General features: G+C 51.3%; 1 protein-coding gene across 1 annotated transcript; it reads left to right on the forward strand.

The window, feature by feature from the left end:
- The first annotated feature begins 5 nt into the window (after positions 1-5).
- Positions 6-16989, forward strand: LOC311585994 (pentatricopeptide repeat-containing protein 1, mitochondrial-like). The gene is made up of 9 exons (XM_084761746.1): positions 6-263; positions 2345-2820; positions 6395-6535; positions 7346-7564; positions 8505-8606; positions 10850-11557; positions 13534-13650; positions 14396-14578; positions 16667-16989. Exons 2-9 carry the CDS (start codon positions 2371-2373, stop codon positions 16847-16849), a joined length of 2103 nt encoding a protein of 700 aa, XP_084617872.1. The 5' UTR covers positions 6-263; positions 2345-2370; the 3' UTR covers positions 16850-16989.
- Positions 16990-17151: the final 162 nt, after the last annotated feature.

Here is a 17151-nt window from a genome sequence, read left to right on the forward strand (position 1 = left end):
TGCGCGAGACCCTCGCCTCGCGTAGTGAAGGCAAGATGGGCCACTGGGAGCGGTAGCCTGTTGACTCTGAGCGCGCCTCGCTAGGGTCTCGCTGCGTGGGACGCTCGGAGTGAGTTTAAGGCTCAACCCTCGTTGGAATCCCGGGAGCCGGGCTGAAATTGGACCCGAAGGATCTTGTCCAGCCCCGAGGCACCACGTGAGAAAACTGAAGTCCTGGTGAGAGCAGGGAGGAGGCGGCCCGAGAGTCTCAGGGCGGACAGCTTGTAAGTATCTCAACTTCAGAAGTTTAAAACTCGCCTAAGGGGAGTGGAAGTGAGGCTGAGTTGGTGAAGGGCTTGTCTAGCATGAACCAAGCCCTGGGTCCCAACGCCAGCACCACATAAACCGGGAGTGTTGGTGCATAAATCGTAATCCCAGTAAGTGGTAAGTGGAGGCAGGAGGATCAGAAATTCACAGCCAACCTGCACTTGCATGAGACCCTGGAGAGCTAGTCAAACCTCTTTTTTTTTTTGGTTTTTTGAGACAGGGTTTCTCTGTGTAGCCTTGGCTGTCCTGGACTCACTTTGTAGACCAGGCTGGCCTCGAACTCACAGTGATCCACCTGCCTCTGCCTCCCATGTGCTGGGATTAAAGGCTTTCGCCACCACTGCCCTGCGAAGTCAAAATAATAATAGAGCTAGGCTTTAAAGTATCTTCTTACCCATTTGAGCTGTTTTTTTGTTTTTGTTTTTTGTTTGTTTGTTTGGTTTTGGTTTTTCGAGACAAGGTTTCTCTATGTAGCCTTGGCTGTCCTGGACTAACTTTGTAGACCAGGCTGTCCTCGAACTCACAGCGATCCACCTGCCTCTGCCTCCGAGTGCTGGGGTTAAAGGCGTGTCCCACCTCCATCCCCACGCCCCCACCCCCGGCTGACCTGGTATTTTTTTTTTAATTGAAGGGTTCAAAATAAGAGGGAACTCTCTAGCTCAGCACAGCCTAATAAAAATGGAATACTAGGACAGGAGAATGTAGCTCAGTGAGAATTTACAAAGTCCCTGGATTTGAACACCACTACCATCTGCTTTAAAACAAAACAAAACAAAACAAAAAAACCAGACATAGTGGAGCTTGCTTGTAATCCTAGCACAGGAGAGGCTGAGGCAGGATAGTAAGATGAGTTTGAGGCTAACCAAGGCTACCTAATGGCTGCCTGTTTCAAAAAGGATGAGGAGCCAGAGATACAGCTCCGTGGTGGAGCTCTAAATTCAACCTCCAGTACTAAAAAAGGAAAAATACAGGTAAGCATGTATACAGTTTTCTGGGTTTCGGTTTGTTTGAGACAGTGTCTCTGTTGTGTAGCCCTGGCTGGTCTGGAACTCACACTGTGTGGACCAGGCTGGTTTCCAACTTAGATCTGGCTGTCGTGTCCTCTGAGTGCTGGGAACGTCTGCCTTGCTAGATAAGTGTTCTGTCACAGAGCCAACGTGCCCTGATTCCTCCTCACCTCCCTCTCGGTGGACTTGCAGGCTGCTGAGTATCAGGAATTTTAGGCCTGACTAAGGCTTTCCTCTTTGTTTTGAGACATTGTCTCATATAGCTTGGGTCTTATTTGTAGCCCAGGCTCCCAGTTGACTTCCATGGGAACACGCTGATTTATGTGTGCGCGTTCCCCTTTCCCCAGCACCCACGACGTGCAGGCCCTGCAGGACAGGGAACAGCTTGCATGCACCACAAGTTTAAGATTTATTTTATTTATTTATTATGTATATAGTGCACATCAGATCACTTTATAAATGGTTGTGAGCCATCATGTGGTTGCTGGGAATTGAACTCATGACCTCTGGAAGAGCAGTCAGTGCTCTTAACCGCTGAGCCATCTCTCCAGCCCCGCACCACAAGTTCTACCAAGTAGGTTTAGGGCTCAAACTCAGGTCATCAAGCTTGGCAGCTTTGTCTCCTGAGACACTCTCAGCCCCTTTTATGGATGCAGTTGTTGTTGAGATCAGGTGATCTCTATCGGGAGCCCTGACTAGCTTGACGTTCACTTTGTAGACCATGCTGACCTTGAACTCATAGAAGGCCCCCCAGCCTCTGTCTCCCTAGTGCTGGGATTAAAGGCGTGCTCCACCAGTGTTGCTTTTTTCTTTATTTACTTTAATTTTGAGACCATCTCATGAATCCAGGCAGATCTTGGAGTTGCTCTGTAGCTGAGGAGGACCTTGGCTTTTCTATTCTTTTCTAACCACGATGCTGAGATTTTAAAGGATGGCCCCTCTCCCACAGCCCCGCCCTCGGAACCACACTTCTCTCTTCTGACTTTCACACAGGAGGGTGATGGCGATTTCCTTATTTTTCTCTATTTCAGGTGGTGGTGGCACAGGAAGGCCCGTGATGGATCTCATAAGACTTTCCCGGCTCTTTGCTGGCCCCCACCCCATAGGACTGTCTGTCCTTCGTGGATCCACCAGATGGATAGGACGCAGGGAGAGATTACGGGGGCTGAGGGAGATGTGGCCAGGTTGGCAGCCATCAGTGGCCTTGGGCAGTTCTTTCTCCTACCTGCCCCTGGGCCAGAAGAAAATGAGCACGGTCTGCTCCGATTCCAGTCAGCCCGGCACGGTGGCCCCTCAGGAGGACGAGGAAGAAGAGAGCTTTGGGACCCTCTCTGACAAGTACTCTTCCCGGAGACTCTTCCACAAGTCAACACCCCAGCTGCACAACTTGAAGCTCAAGGAGCAAGCTGCTGAGGAGGAAGAGTTGGAGCCCAAAGTGTGGCAGGGCAGGAGGAACACGCCATACTGGTACTTCCTTCAGTGCAAACGACTCATCAAGGAAAGGAAGGTCTGAGAACCTTGGGGGCTCCCTTTCTGCCGGGTTGGCGAAATCTATGCGGGGCAGTGCAGCCTTTCCAGTTGTCGAAGCCACGGGCCTTCGGTGCTCAGTCCTTGGCTCTGTTATTGCACGTGTGACTGTGCGTGCTGTGGACGTGCCTGTAGAAGCCAGAGGACAGCTTACAGAGCTTTCTCTTCCTTTGCACCTTTGCGTGTGGCCCAGGGATCAAACTCTGGTGACTAAGCTTGCTTGCCCAACCGTATTGCTAGCCCACTAGCTATTCCTTTTTGTTTGGTTGGTTTGGTTTTTTGTTTGTTTGTTTGTTTGTTTATTGGTTTTTCGTGACAAGGTCTGTGTGTAGCCTTGGCTGTCCTGGAACTCACTTTGTAGACCAGGCTGGCCTCGAACTCACAGTGATCCACGTGCCTCTGCCTTCCAAGTGCGTGCACCACCACGCCCCGCATCCTCTTAGCTGTCTTTTACTCAATATACGGCAATCCCATTAGTGGTTTCATCCATATCACGTTTCCTTGGGTCATGATTTATTCTCTTAACAACTTCACCTGTAAGCTCTTGCCAGCACCAGCTAATTTTCAAGGTCCCACCATTCTTTCAAGGCAGTCTTGCTGTGTAGGCCTGCTTGGCTGGTACTCAGTATGTAGACGAGGCTGGCCTGGAGCTCAGAGAGGCCTCTGCCTCACAGGTACTGGGATTTATAGATGCCTGGTAGCATATCTGGCTTATTTAATTTGTTTGGTTTATTTTGATATAGAGTCTCTGTTTTGTTTTCTGTTTTTTGTTGTTTTTGTTTTGTTTTGAGACAGGATTTCTCTGTGTAGCCTTGGCTGTCCTGGACTCACTTTGTAGACCAGGCTGGCCTCGAACTCACATCAATCTGCCTGCCTCTGCCTCCGGAGTGCTTGGATTAAAGGCGTGCGCCACCACACCTGGCCCAGTGTCTCTCTTTGTTTCTTTGTATTTGTGGCTGTCCTAGAACTCACCATACAGGCCAGGCTGGCCTTCAACTGAGAGATCCACCTGCCTCTGCTGGGTTAAAGGCATACCCTGAGCCAACATACCAGATTTATTTGTTATTTTTAAAGTACTTTATAAACTTTTTTGTTTGTTTTTTCTTTTTCTTAATTTTTTTTGTCTATTTATTTAATTTTAGTTTACATGCATTGGTGTGAGTGTGTCAGATCGTCTGGAACTGGAGTTACAGATAGTTGTGAGCTACTGTGGGGTGCTGGGAATTGAACCTGGATCCTTTGGAAGAGCAGACAGTGCTCTTAACCATTTTTTTTTATCTTTTTTTTTCTTTCTTTTTTTTTCTTCTTTTTTTGAGACAGAGTTTCTCTGTATATATCCCTGGCTGTCCTAAAACTCACTCTGTAGACTACATTGGCCTCAAACTCTGAGATCCTCCTGTCTTTGCCTCCCGAGTGCTGGGATTAAAGGTGTGTGCTATAAACTTTAACTTGCCTTGTGTATGTGAGTGCATGCATATGTATCTATGTGCACCCATCACTGTCACAGCAGTGGAGTCCCTAAAGCTGAGGTACCGGTGGTTCTGAGCAACCTGACCGGGGTGCTGGGAATAGAACTGGGGACCCTTGCCAGCTTCTGTGCTCTTAATTGGTGCCATCCCTCCAGCCCTTATTTTGTTTCCTGGGTAGAGTCTCATGTACCCTAGGCTGCCTGTGAAGGATACCCCTGAACTTCTGACCCCGCTACTGTCATCTCCCAAGTGCTGGGAGTGCATGTGTTTGCCGCCACACCTGCCTTATGTGGTACTGGGGGTTGAGTTTCATGCATGCTAGATAAATCCTTTATCAAGTATGTTACGTCCAAGCCCTGCCCCCTCTAATTGCATTTATTTTAGCGTGTGACTGTCAGTGTTTGTGTGCGCACAAGAAAGACAAAGGACAGTCTTGGGGATCCTTTCTCTCCTGCTGGGGGAACTCCAGAGACCCCTTCCAGTTGTTAGGCTTGCTGGCAAGCACCATTATTCACTGAGCCATCTTGTCCCACCACCACCATTTTATTTTGGCTCTTCTGAGACTGGTTTATTCCGTAGCCTAGGTTAGTCTCAAGCTTGCTATGTAGCCTAGGTTGGACCCAAATTTCAGGTCCTCCTGCCTCTTTCCATGTGCTAGGATTGCAGGCACAAATTGTCATGTCTAGTTTTTCTCTCTCTGTGTCTCTGTCTCTGTCTCTCTCTCTTTCTCCCTCTCTCTCTCTTGTTTTTTGAGACAGAGCTTCTTTGTATAGCCCCGGCTGTTCTAGACTCACTTTGTAGACCAGGCTGGCCTCGAAATCACAGAGATCCACCTGCCTCTGCCTCCCGAGCACTAGGATTAAAAGTGTGCACTACCACGCCTGGCACTTTTTCTGTGTCTTTTCCAGTCAGAATAGTACCTTCGTGAGCAAGGTTCCTTCTGTATTCTCGCTCCCCAGGTGAATAGACCTTGCCTGGCTCATGGGAGGACTTAGTAGCTATTATTTGAATGAACAGAAAAGAAAAAGGAGTGAGCTGGGTGTGTTGGCACACGCCTTTAATCTCAGCACTTGGAAGACAGAGGCAGGTGGTTCACTGTGAGTTCGAGGCCAGCCTGGTCTACAAAGCAAGTCCAGGACAGCCAAGGATACACAGAGAAATCCTGTATTGAAAAACCAAATAAATAAATAAAAATATGGGCTGGAGAGATGGCTCAGTGGTTAAGAGCGCTGCCTGCTCTTCCAGAGGTCCTGAGTTCAATTCCCAGCAACCACATGGTGGCTCACAGCCATCTATAATGTGATCTGATGCCCTCTTCTGGCCTATCAGTATACATGCAGACAGAGCACTGTATACATAATAATGAATAAATAAATCTTTAAAAAAAAAATAAATAATAAAAAGGAGTGAGAGCTGGGCATGGTGGCATGCACCTTTAATCTAGCACCGATCTCTGAATTTTAGGCCAGTCTGGTCTACATAGTGATACCCTGTCTGAAAAAAAAAAGAAAGAAAAGAAAAAGAAAGAAAGAAAATTGGGGCTGGAGGGATGAACAGTCTGCCCTTCCAAAGGTCCTGAGTTTAATTCCCAGCAACCACATGGTGGCTCACAACCATCTATAATGAGATCTGGTGCCCTCTTCTGGCCTGCAGGTGTGCGTGCAGGCAGAGCACTGTATAAATTAAAGGAAATTGGGGCTAGGAATTCAGCTTGGTAGTGAGCTGTTTCCTAAGCATGTGCAGGCGTTGGGTGCGGTCACGTGCAGGACAACACGACCAAAGCCAAAGCAGAAGGAGTAAGAGCAGATCCAGAGGGGACAGGGATGCTGCAGAGGTGGCCAAAGCCGGCCTTGGGCATAATTGAGGGAGGGAAGAATCTGTTGCCTTGTAGCATGTCAGAAGGGTCCCTCGTCTACGCACCTTTTTTTGGGGGGGGGGGATGGTTGTTGGTTTTGAGGACAATGTTTTATGAGTCTCAGGCTGTTCTGAAACATGCTGTGTAGCCTAGGAGCGCCCTACTCTCCTGGCTTGCCAAAAGTCTCAGGAGCCATGCTGAGCCCCATCTCCTGTTTCCTGTCTCCCTAGCTGGCTGAGGCCCTGGATCTGTTTGAGAGGCAGATGCTGAAGGAAGAGCGCTTGCAGCCTCTGGAGTGCAACTACACGGTGCTGATCGGGGGCTGCGGGCGCGTGGGCTACCTGAGGAAGGCCTTCCGGCTCTTCAGTGATGTGAGTGTGGCCAAGGCTCTGAAGCGCACGCTGGGTGCAGGTCCTGAGCATACAGTCACATAACGGGGCCAATGACACTGAGTCCAAGTGTTGCATTAAGTGAGGTGACGGAGACATGCTTGCTTCATGTGCTTGGCCTGCCTCCCTCTGTCTCTGCTGCCATGCTCAGTTCGTCTGTGTTCCTCACCACAGACCCCCCCACACACACAGTGTGCTCACACACACATCCTGCTTCTATTCCCTTCACGAGCCAATAAAGAGCCTTACCTGGCACAACTGTGAACCCAAATAAGAGACAACCCATCTTTTCCTGGGACCGGAACTTAAAGAGCCCTTACCGCAGCACAGCCTCTTGCTAACCATGGTCCTCATACTTGGTACACTTCCACATTTCTCACAGACTATTGCCAGAGCAAAGGGCGAACCTGCGCTTCTGTTTTGTAAGCACTGGTCCCTTTTCCCAGAGCAGACCCATTCTGCGCACCCCTTGGACAGTCAGGGTGAGCTGGTCAGGCTGCAGGATAGGGCCATTGGCAGCACCTGATGCGTGTATGCCAGCTCTAGAATATTCTTCCGAGGGCCCCCAGGAGGATGGTTTTCCATTGGCATTTCTGGGAGTGTGGCTCTATTTTTCATAGCCCTCTGGTGGAGCCAGGAGTTTGGATACTGTTTATGAGGTGCCCCTTGGGTAAAGCTTCGCTCCTCACTAGTTTAATGTGGTAGCCGACCTCTCTTGGGTCCTTCAAAGAGGCTGCTGGTCTTTATCTAGATCCTCCTAGAACCACCTTCGGTTTTCTCCCATCTCAACAGATGAAGAAGAGAGACCTGGAGCCCTCGGATGCCACGTACACAGCTCTGTTCAATGTCTGTGCGGAGTCTCCCTGGAAGGACTCCGCCCTGCAGAGTGCGCTGAAGCTCCGACAGCAGCTCCAGGCCAAAAACTTCCAGCTCAACCTGAAAACATACCACGCCCTGCTGAAGGTGGCCGCCAAGTGTGCAGACCTCAGGATGTGCCTTGATGTCTTCAAGGTGGGGGACTCCCTTTCTTTCCTGTTCTTCCAAGGCAGCCCCAGTCCTGTGGGACAAGTGCGTGTGAGGGAGAATGCCTGTCTCCGCTCACTTGCCGTGTTCAGGAAAGACGAGACAACCCATGCGTTTATGCTGGGGTTTGCACACAAATCCGATAGGGCTTTCCTGTGGCCTCAGTCAGACAGGGCGAGGCTGTAGGCAGGAGAGCAAGAGGGTGGAGGGTGGTGGTGCTGACGGAGTCCCCGAGCTGAGAAGGGCAGGAGGGTCTGAGAGGTAGGAGTGGCTTTTCCAGCTTGACACTGAAGAGGCTGGTAGGACTGTGCTGGCCCTGTACACAATTGAAAGATTGTTCAGTCATCCTTGCACAGACGAAAAAACTGAGGCTGAGGAGGGCCTGTCTCCTACTCTGTCGCCTGCCACCGATCCCTTCCCCTAGCCAGGCTGCCTTTGCCTTGTTAGGCCCCAGTGGGAAAGGATGTGCTTAGTCCTGCAGCGACTTGAGGTGCCAGGGTGGGTTGTTATCTCCTGGGGGCCTCTGCTTCTCTGAGAAGGAGGGTACGGGAGGGAGGGGGCTGGTATCCGCCTGTAAAGTATTAAATTAAAACAACAAACACTGAGGCTGAAAAGCCCAGGGCCTTGTCCTCACCCATGCCCACAGCTGCTGCTGCTGCTGCTGCTGCTGCTGCTGGGTCACGAAGCCAGTCCCGGGATTCCAGGGCCTCAAGTAGAGTGGGTGCTAGGCTTAGCTTGGCAGAGCTGAGAGGACAGGCCAGGAGGTAGCGTGGGGGGTAAGTAAGTGCAGTCAGGTGCTTCACTTAGGAACTGGTTCTAACTGGTCTCAGACTGCACCCAGGTGCCTGTTCCCTGGAGATGCTTGGACCTGGCACTGAACCAGCTTAGACTGGGCCTTGCATAGGGTCTGCCTTCTTCTCTCACACAGGAAATCATCCACAAGGGGCATGCAGTCACAGAGGAGACCTTCTGCTTCCTGCTCATGGGCTGCATCCAGGACAAGAAGGCAGGGTTCCGGCAAGCCGTGCAGGTCAGTCTTGCCTTTGTGCCCTGCCTGGTGCCAGGGCTAGTTCTGTTTGGTTTTTGTTTTGCTAAATTATCCGTATGTGTGCAGAGAAGGTCTCCCAGAGCTGGAGTTAGAGCATGTTGTGAGGCACTTGGAGGAGCTGCTGGGAACCGTACTCAGGTCCTCTAGAAGAGCAATACGCCCTCTAGTTCTGAGCCTTCTCGTCAGCCCATTGTGCCAGGTGTCGTTATATGTCGCCACCTTCGTCCTCCATTTTGTAAACACGAAAAGGGGGCTTGTGGAGATGCTGCCTCGGTAGTGAAGGCGCGGCTCAGAGCCTCACTGTCGTCCGCCTCATCCCTCAGCCTCCTTCTCTACTTGGCATCTCTGCAGGTGCAACCCAAAGTGAGACATACACTTCTCTTGGGGGCGGGGGTTGAGACAGCACTTCTTCCTGCGGTCCTGACTGTACTCCTCATCATGGGGGGGGGGGGGGCGAGCAGTGCATGTCGGCATTGCTGCCATGGGTGGTTTTGTGCTATCTAATGTGTTCCCCACAGTTTGACAGCAGCCCTGTCTAGATGCCCTGTGCCCAGAGACGCATTTCAGGAAGCTTCCTGGCCACTTTGTAGAATGACAACCCAAGACCATGAGGCTGTGTCCCCTCTGCAAAGAGTTTGGAAGCAGTAACATGATATGAAGAAAATATAGATTGAGCTGGGCGTGGTGGTGCATGTCTTTAATCTCAAATCCCAGCACTCGGGAGGCAGACGCAGGCAGATCGCTGTGAGTTCAAGGCCAGCCTGGTCTACAGAGCAAATCCAGGACAGCCAGGGCTACACAGAGAGACCCTGTCTCAAAAAACAAACAAACAAACAAACAAAAGAAAAGAAAATATAGGAAAAGCTGTCTGTGTTCCATAGCTCTTGAGCTGTTTCTTCAAGGCACTGTCAGCCTCTCTCTGCAGGTGAAGGAACAGGATCACAGACATACCTGAGGTCCCACAGCAGCTAAGAGCTGTGCCAGCGAGATGGCTCATTAGGTAAGAGCGCTTGCTATGTAAACATGTGAGGGCCTAAGTTCAAGTCCCCAGAAGTCATGCGAAAAAATAGACATGGTCCCAAGACCTGTAACACTAGCTCTCTGGACAGCAGTGACATGAGGATTGCTGGGTCTTGCTGGCTGCTGGCCGACCTCCAGCCTCAGCGTGAGACCCAATCACAGGTAAGTAAGGTAGAGAGTGACACAACAGGATACCTGATGGTTGCTTCTGGCCACTGCTCATGTACAATAGACAAACTTATATACAACAACAACACACACACACACACCCCAAAATAGAAAGAGAGCAGTGACTTAAAGTTAATTAACTGGCCCAGCATATCTCTGTGAGTTTCACACTAGCCTGGTCTGCATTAAGAGTTCTAGTTTAAGACCTTATTTCAACCAAAAGCCAGGGTTTTCTGACTCCAGTGTGTGAATCCCAGTCACCACATTTTATTCCAACAGGATGGTGTGCTAACCATTCCTTAGAAAAGGCTACCAAGACCCTTGCTTTCCTGAAAACCTTGCCCTGGTAGGCATCAGTCCCTGCCTGATAAAGTAGGGTGTCTGATGGTTCCCTGGCCCGAAGTAGGTTCAGGTGAGTTAGCACGCGCCTTTAACCCCAGCTCCTGTGAGGCGGGGGGAGTTTGAGGCCAGCCTGATAATGAGAACCTGTCTCAAAAAACCAAACCAAACCGCAGGGGCCTGGAGAGATTGCTCAGCAGTCAAGAGCCCTGGCTGCTCTTGTAGAAGACCTGGGTCCAGTCCCCAGTGCACCCCCGTGCTGTCTGTCTCACAACCATTTAAAGGGGTGTGCTGCCAGGCCTGGCCTTAGGCTGGACACTTTCTGGTTTTTCTTTTATATATATATATATATGAAAATAATTATTTATTCATATTTACATGTATATATATTTATTGGGGGGGCGTGGGCGGTGGCGCTTGTGTTCCATAGCACACACGTAGAGGGCAGAAGACAACTTGCCAGGTGCTTCTCCCCTTTTACCATGTAGATTCTAGGGGTTGAACTCAGTCATCAGGTTTGGTGACCGGGACCTTGCCAGTGCCCAGCCCCCAACCCCTGTTAGATGTCTCATTGCGTTGCTCAGGCTAATCTTGATCCTCCTGCCCGGGACTGTAGGGCAGCTTCAAAGCGGTTGAAGAGACATATATGTGACAGAATGTGACTAGGAACATGTAGCTAACATTTGTTTCTCCTGCAGGTGTGGCGGCAGATGCTGAGCCTGGGCATCAAACCAAGTATTCATGGCTACAACCTCCTGTTGGGGGCAGCTCGAGACTGTGGTCTGGGGGACCCAGAGGTTGCCTCCAGGCTGCTCCTGAGGCCCCAGGAAGAAACCGTCCTCCTCCAGCACCCAGCAGGCAGGCATCAGACAGGAAGGAAAGTCCAGGCCAAGACAGGCCTGAGTGTGGTGTCACTTGGGTGTGTGGAGGCACTGGAGAGGCAGCTGCTTCTAGAACCTTCTCAGAAACCTGAGGGATCTCCAGCCTTCCCTGAGGCTGCGGTAACAAGCAGGACCCAACCTGAGGTAGAAACCAAGGCAGAGCCTGGCAGCATAGCTGTCCTCACCCCGCTGCCCCTGAGGCCTCCCCACTTGGAACTGGAAGTCAATCTCCTGAGTCTTGGGACTCTGCCCCCGACTGTAGTCTGCTTTGGGACAGTGGCCACCCCTGCTGACAGGCTGGCCTTGATGGGGGGCCTGGAGGGCTTCTTGGGCAAGATGGCAGAGCACGGGCTCCAGCCAGACATCAAAACCCTGACTCTGCTGGCTGAGCTGGTGGAGCCTGGGAGCCCCACAGAGTCCTCGCTGCTGTCCATCCTGGACAGGCATGAGGTGGAGGCCGACGTGACCTTCTTCAACACGCTGATAAGGAAGAAGAGCAAGCTGGGAGACCTAGAGGGAGCTAAGGTAAGGGGCTGTTGACGCCGACCCTGTCACTGTACCGAGGAGGGATACATAAGAGGGGCAGGTGTCTCAGGAATAGAGCTGTAGAGTTGTTCAGTATCTTAGAGTCGCCATGGATGGGGGGCTGGAGAGGTGCCTCCGTGGTTAAGAACACTGGCTGTCTTAGCACCTATATGGCATCTGACAACCATCTTTAACTCCAATTTCAGTGGATCTCAAACCCTCTTCTCATCTCCATGGGTGCTAAGCATTCAAGTGCTATATAGACATAAATGCAGGCAGAACATCTGTACACATTAAAAAAAAAAAGTCACTATGTGGGCCGAGGGTAGCTCGGTGGGTGGCGTGCTTGTCTACTTTCTGTATGGTTCTGAGATCCTCTCCTAGCACTGCATACACTGGTATTGGTGATGCCCACCTATAGTCCCAGGAGTTGAGGACCAGAGGCTGGATGGAGGCTGGAGAATTTAAGGTCATCCTGGGGCACACTGCCTTAGATTGAGTGACTGTTGCTATGATGAAACACCATGACCAAAAGCAACCTGAGGAGGTTTTATTTGGCTCACACCTCCACATTCATAGTATGGAAGTCAGGACAGGAACTCAAGCAGAGCAGGAACCTCGAGGCAGGAGCTGATGCAGAGGCCATGGTGGGTGCTGCGTACTCACGATGACTTGCTCAGTCCATGTTGTTATAGAACCCAGGAACACCAGCCCAGGGGGGCCCCACCCACAGTGGACTGGGCCCTCCCCCTTCAGTCACTAATTAGGAGAATGCCCCACAGCCCCATCTTAGGAAGAATTTTCTCAACTGAGATTCCTCCCTTTCAAATAACTTTACCTTGTGTCCAGTTGACATAAAACATCCAGCATAGCTAAACTGAGAATTCAGTGCCAGCCTGAGACCTTTAAAAGGGGGGGAGGGAGGAAGGTTATGGAAAAAAAAGGGAGGTGGGGGTGCTGGATATCGTAGTGCACTTGGGAGGTAGAAGTAGGCAGATCTCCAAGGTTTAGGCCAGCCTGTTTACATAGTGAACTCCAGACCAGCCGAGGCTGTGTAGTAAGACCCTAGCTCTGCACCCCCATACTCAACCCCCACAAAAGAAAGATTTCCCTCGAGGTACCCAAATATGTTTCCAGAATGTCTGGTCTTGCCGTCTGTGTTCCTGATCCTGCATTTCACTCAGTGCCATCATCAGCTTCAGGTCTCTGCTGCCTTCCTGGTCAGACCAGGTCAGACCTGCCTGGTTACGTGGTTTTACCCATCTTGCAGAGACAAGAGCCAGGCTCCAGACACAGGTTTGTCCACCTATACAATGAGGTGGGCTTTGTTTTGTTCTGTTATTTGGTATTTTTTCAGGCAGGATCTCACTATGTAGCCTTGCCTGTCCTGGAACTGGGCCCATAGACCAGGCTGGTCTTGAACTCACAGAGATCTGCCTGCCTCTGCCTCTGAGGGCTGAGATTAAAGGTGTGCGCCATCACGCCCTGCCTTCACAATCACTTTGTATGTGGTGCTTGCTTTCACAGAAGCATTGCCCTCTGCATCTGTGAGGGTCAAAGGTGACAGAGAAATGGCCACAGTGCAGAGCACACATTCCTCTGGAAAAGCTAAGCTGGCAGAGTCCTTCCCCAGAGCCCTACCCAGGCTGAAAGATACCCTCTTTCTCATACCAGGCCAGGGGTTCCACATCCTGGTCAGTGCCACTTCCTGCCTTGCATCAGGAGCTTCAGCTTCCTTGGCCCAGTGCGGGGACAGGCAGCCAAGAGCATAAGACAGAAGGAAGGAAGGGCACTTGTGGCAGAGGGCATGGGATCTTGAGTGCCGAGCTGAGGCGAGGAGTGCCGCACCCTCAGCGGACGAAGAGGCTGCTGAGCAGAGTTGTGTCCCTGGGTCCCTAGCATCCAGCAAAGGGATTCACCAGGACATTGGCCAGGGCTTGTGGGTTACAGGTAACAGTTGCATGTCTGTCCTACAGGCGCTGTTGCCGATCCTGGCAAAGAAGGGAATTGTCCCCAATCTGCGGACTTTCTGCAACCTGGCCATTGGGTGCCACAAGCCCAGGGATGGTATGCAGCTACTTGCAGACATGAAGGTGAGGGGCCCAGGCCCAAGCCTACGTAGGCAACCCACCATTCTGGGAGAACCCTGGGAATTGTCAGGAAGAAAGTTGGGGAAAAAATGAGGCCTAGCAGGAGAGTAGAACAGCACCCCTTCAGTGTAGCATAGCCATTGTCCTCTCTGGGAACCACCGGCCTCTGAGGCCACTGTAGAAACTGGCCCAGAGAACAGGGTTTCCAACAGAGTTGAAAGTGGTGTGAATGGCTGAGCCAGAACACCCTGAAGAGATGGGGGTTATGTTCAGAGGAGGGATGGGGCAGAAGCCCTTGGGGCAAGCGGTAGTTTTCACAGCCCTGGCTCTTTCTGGCCCTCCCATGAGTGCTTGCTGAGTGGGCTTCACCCAGCCCCAGCAATGGCCACTTCCTAAGGACCAAGTCAGGCCCACATTCTCTAACCCAACCCGTGCTGGCTGTTGTAGGCTGACCACCGCCTGCTGATGACATGGTCAACCAGTAAACTACGGCTAGTAACCTCATTCCCTGCGGTCTACTGAGCCCTGAGCAGCAGACTTTTTCTCCCCAAATTCTTCAGGCTGAGGGAATGGGGCATACTTGCTTTGCTTTCGTGGGGTGTGGAAACCACTTGTTGCTGTATGGTCCGCTCTTCTTGTTCCTGGCACCTAGGCTGGGGAGCAGACATGACTGTGGATGTCACACAGCAGACTTCTTTGTCCACCAGCGACCATGACCCTGCTGACCGTGTGATGTCTGTGTTTCTAGAAATCCCAGATGGCCCCTAATATCCACATTTACAGCACCCTCATCAACGCGGCCCTCAAGAAGCTGGACTACACCTATCTCATCGACATCCTCAAGGACATGCGGCAGAGCAGAGTCCCAGTAAATGAGGTGGTCATCCGCCAGCTGGAGTTTGCTGCTGAGTACCCTCCCACCTTTGACCGGGTATGTGCACCAAGCTCTACAGTGCTGTCGCCTTAGCTGCTGCTGTCTCTGGTTTTGGCCTTTGGGGCCTGACATGCACTTCCTTGCTGAATGTTGTCCAGCAACGTCCCTTAAGAGAAACCCAAGGCCCTGAGCCACATTGAGTCCCTTTGTTGTTACAGGTGGCTGTGAGCTGCCTTGTGTGGGTGCTGGGAACTGAATTCGGGGCCTCTGGAAGAGCAGTGTATTCTTTTATCAGTAAGCCATCTGTCAGCCCACTTTTTGTTTTTGAGGTAGTCTTAGGAAGTCAGGCTGGCCATGAACGATGGTTCTCCTGGCTCCATCTCTCAAGTGCTGGGATTACAGGTATGCACCATCATGCCCGCTTTAAGTAGCCCTCCTCAGCCCTGCCTTCCCTCCCCCCTAGATAGTCTTGTGATGCCATGGTTCACTGTGTTCTCATGCGGTTGTCTTCACTGAGCCACCTAGGCTTAAGAGCGACGGAGACTGTCCTTGCTCACCCAGTTCCCCAATGCTTGCATATTGATGGGTGCCCAGTCTTCACCCATTCATTGGGTGGGCAGCTGAAAACGACAGTCTGATACGTTGCTCCTTCGAGGACATCAGGCTCTGGCCTTTGGTGTGGGGCTCTAGAGCATTAATGGCAACCATGGCCTAGAACACAAGCCAGGCAGGGAGGGAAGACAGTGAATGGGTGACAGCTCAGGGATGGCTCCCGTGTGGTCAACATGGAGCTCAGATGCCAACCAGTAGGCATCTGAGGGCCACCTCATTTTTTTTTTAATGTGTATGGGTGGATTTGGTTGGTTTGTTAAGACAGGGTTTCACTGTGTAGCCTTGGTTGTCCTGGAACTCACTTTGTAGACCACACTGGCCACAAATTCAGAGATCTGCCTGCCTCGGCTTCCCAAGGGCTAGGATTAAAGGGTGTACACCATCCCCTCTCAGTGGGTATGGGTGTTTTGCTTACGTGCCTGTGCACCACGTGTGTGCACTGCCCAAGGAGACCTGATCCCTTGGAACTGGAGTCATGGATATTTTTCTGCCATCTAATGGGTACATGGAATGGAACCCAGGTCCTTGAAAGAGTAGCCAGTGCTCTTAACTGCCGAACCACCAGGTGTGGTGGCGCATGCCTTTAATCCCAGCACTTGGGAGGCAGAGGCAGGCGGATCGCTGTGAGTTCGAGGCCAGCGTGGTCTACAAAGTGAGTCCAGGATGGCCAAGGCTAACACAGAGAAGCCCTGTCTCGGGCAAAAACAAACCTTAGTAGGCGTTGTCATCACGTCAGTGCCTAGAGGGCGCAACTGAAGACCTCCCCACCTTACATTCTGAGACAGGGCTTCTCACTGGACCTGGAGCTAGGCTTGCCTCCTGTCTCCTCTCCCTAGCGCAGGGATTAGGTAAGCCCATTACCACCAAGCCATTTCCTCAATGTGCTTAACCCCTCTCCTATTTATTTCCTAGAGAGGTTTCTGTGTAGCCTTAGCTGTCCCCAAACCGGCATCGTGCACCTCAAACTTGAGATCTGCCTGCCTGGGATCAAAGGCATGTACCACCATGCCCGGCTCACACTTAAATCTTCACGTAACTTTTACTCTTGTGTTTTTAAGTTTGTTTCACCTGTTTTTCCTAGGCAGCCCCCTGCCAGCTGTTTCACTCTTCATCCCTCTTCTCCCTGCAAGGAGGTGACGCAATGGTCCAAGGTGATAGGTCAGAGGGAGAGTTGAGGGAAACACCTCATTTCTAGCTGTGGGGCTGAGGTGACCTTCATGGGTTTAGGAGCTTAGGAGCACTCTAGTGCTCTCGAGGCTAGACAGCTGTTAGACAGTGGGTGGTTTGGTCTGCCCAGAAATAACCTGGAACTTGGCTCTTCACAGCAGCGACTAATGTCTGTTTATCTAGCCTGACCACTGTAGTCTCGAAGAGAGGTCAGCTGCTGTGACTTGGTGATGCACAGTGATTTGCATTGGCCAAGAACATTTCTTAGTGTATTCTGTGTTCATTGTACAAAGTGATGGGTTTTAGAGTGAAGCTTTTATCCCTGTGTATCACTCACTTTGACAGTCCTGTGTGTTTCTGTTACAGTACAAAGGGAAAAACACCTACTTGGAGAAGATCGACGGTTTTCGAGCTTATTATAAACATTGGCTGAAAGTGATGCCGGCAGAGGAAGCCCATCACCCCTGGCAGGAGTTCCAGACCAAGTCTAAGAGGGACCAAGACACCACTGGGGATGCTCATATCTGTGGAGACCTCAGGGACACGTAATGGAGCGTGCTGCTATGATAAGCATCCAGCCTTCACAGTGTGCAGTCACTTAAACTTTAAAAGCATAGACTGTGCTGGCGTCCCCCTTGCAAAAGCACTAACAACATTTTATAAGTATAGGTTAGAGGACAAATGCTGGGCCCAGGGTGCCCAAGTTCAGAGCAGGCAAAGACGTCTTGACAAACAACCCCGTTACTGGTGAGAAAGGTGTGTGCTCCTGGTCACCAGCATCTGGGACTGAGCCAGGACTGAGCCCATCCCTGCATCCACAGCCAGCTGCTCTGGAAGAATGAATGTAGCCA

The sequence above is a fragment of the Acomys minous genome, assembly GCF_964271855.1.
Source record: "Acomys minous genome assembly, chromosome: 16".
In the NCBI taxonomy this organism is placed as follows: domain Eukaryota; kingdom Metazoa; phylum Chordata; class Mammalia; order Rodentia; family Muridae; genus Acomys; species Acomys minous.

Bases quoted from the DNA above. Each gene is read 5' to 3' on its own strand.
- LOC311585994 (XM_084761746.1), top strand. From the start codon at position 2,371: ATGGATCTCATAAGACTTTCCCGGCTCTTTGCTGGCCCCCACCCCATA. The intron at 11,558-13,533 runs GTAAGGGGCTGT...TCTGTCCTACAG, and splicing joins GAGACCTAGAGGGAGCTAAG to GCGCTGTTGCCGATCCTGGC. The intron at 13,651-14,395 runs GTGAGGGGCCCA...CTGTGTTTCTAG, and splicing joins AGCTACTTGCAGACATGAAG to AAATCCCAGATGGCCCCTAA.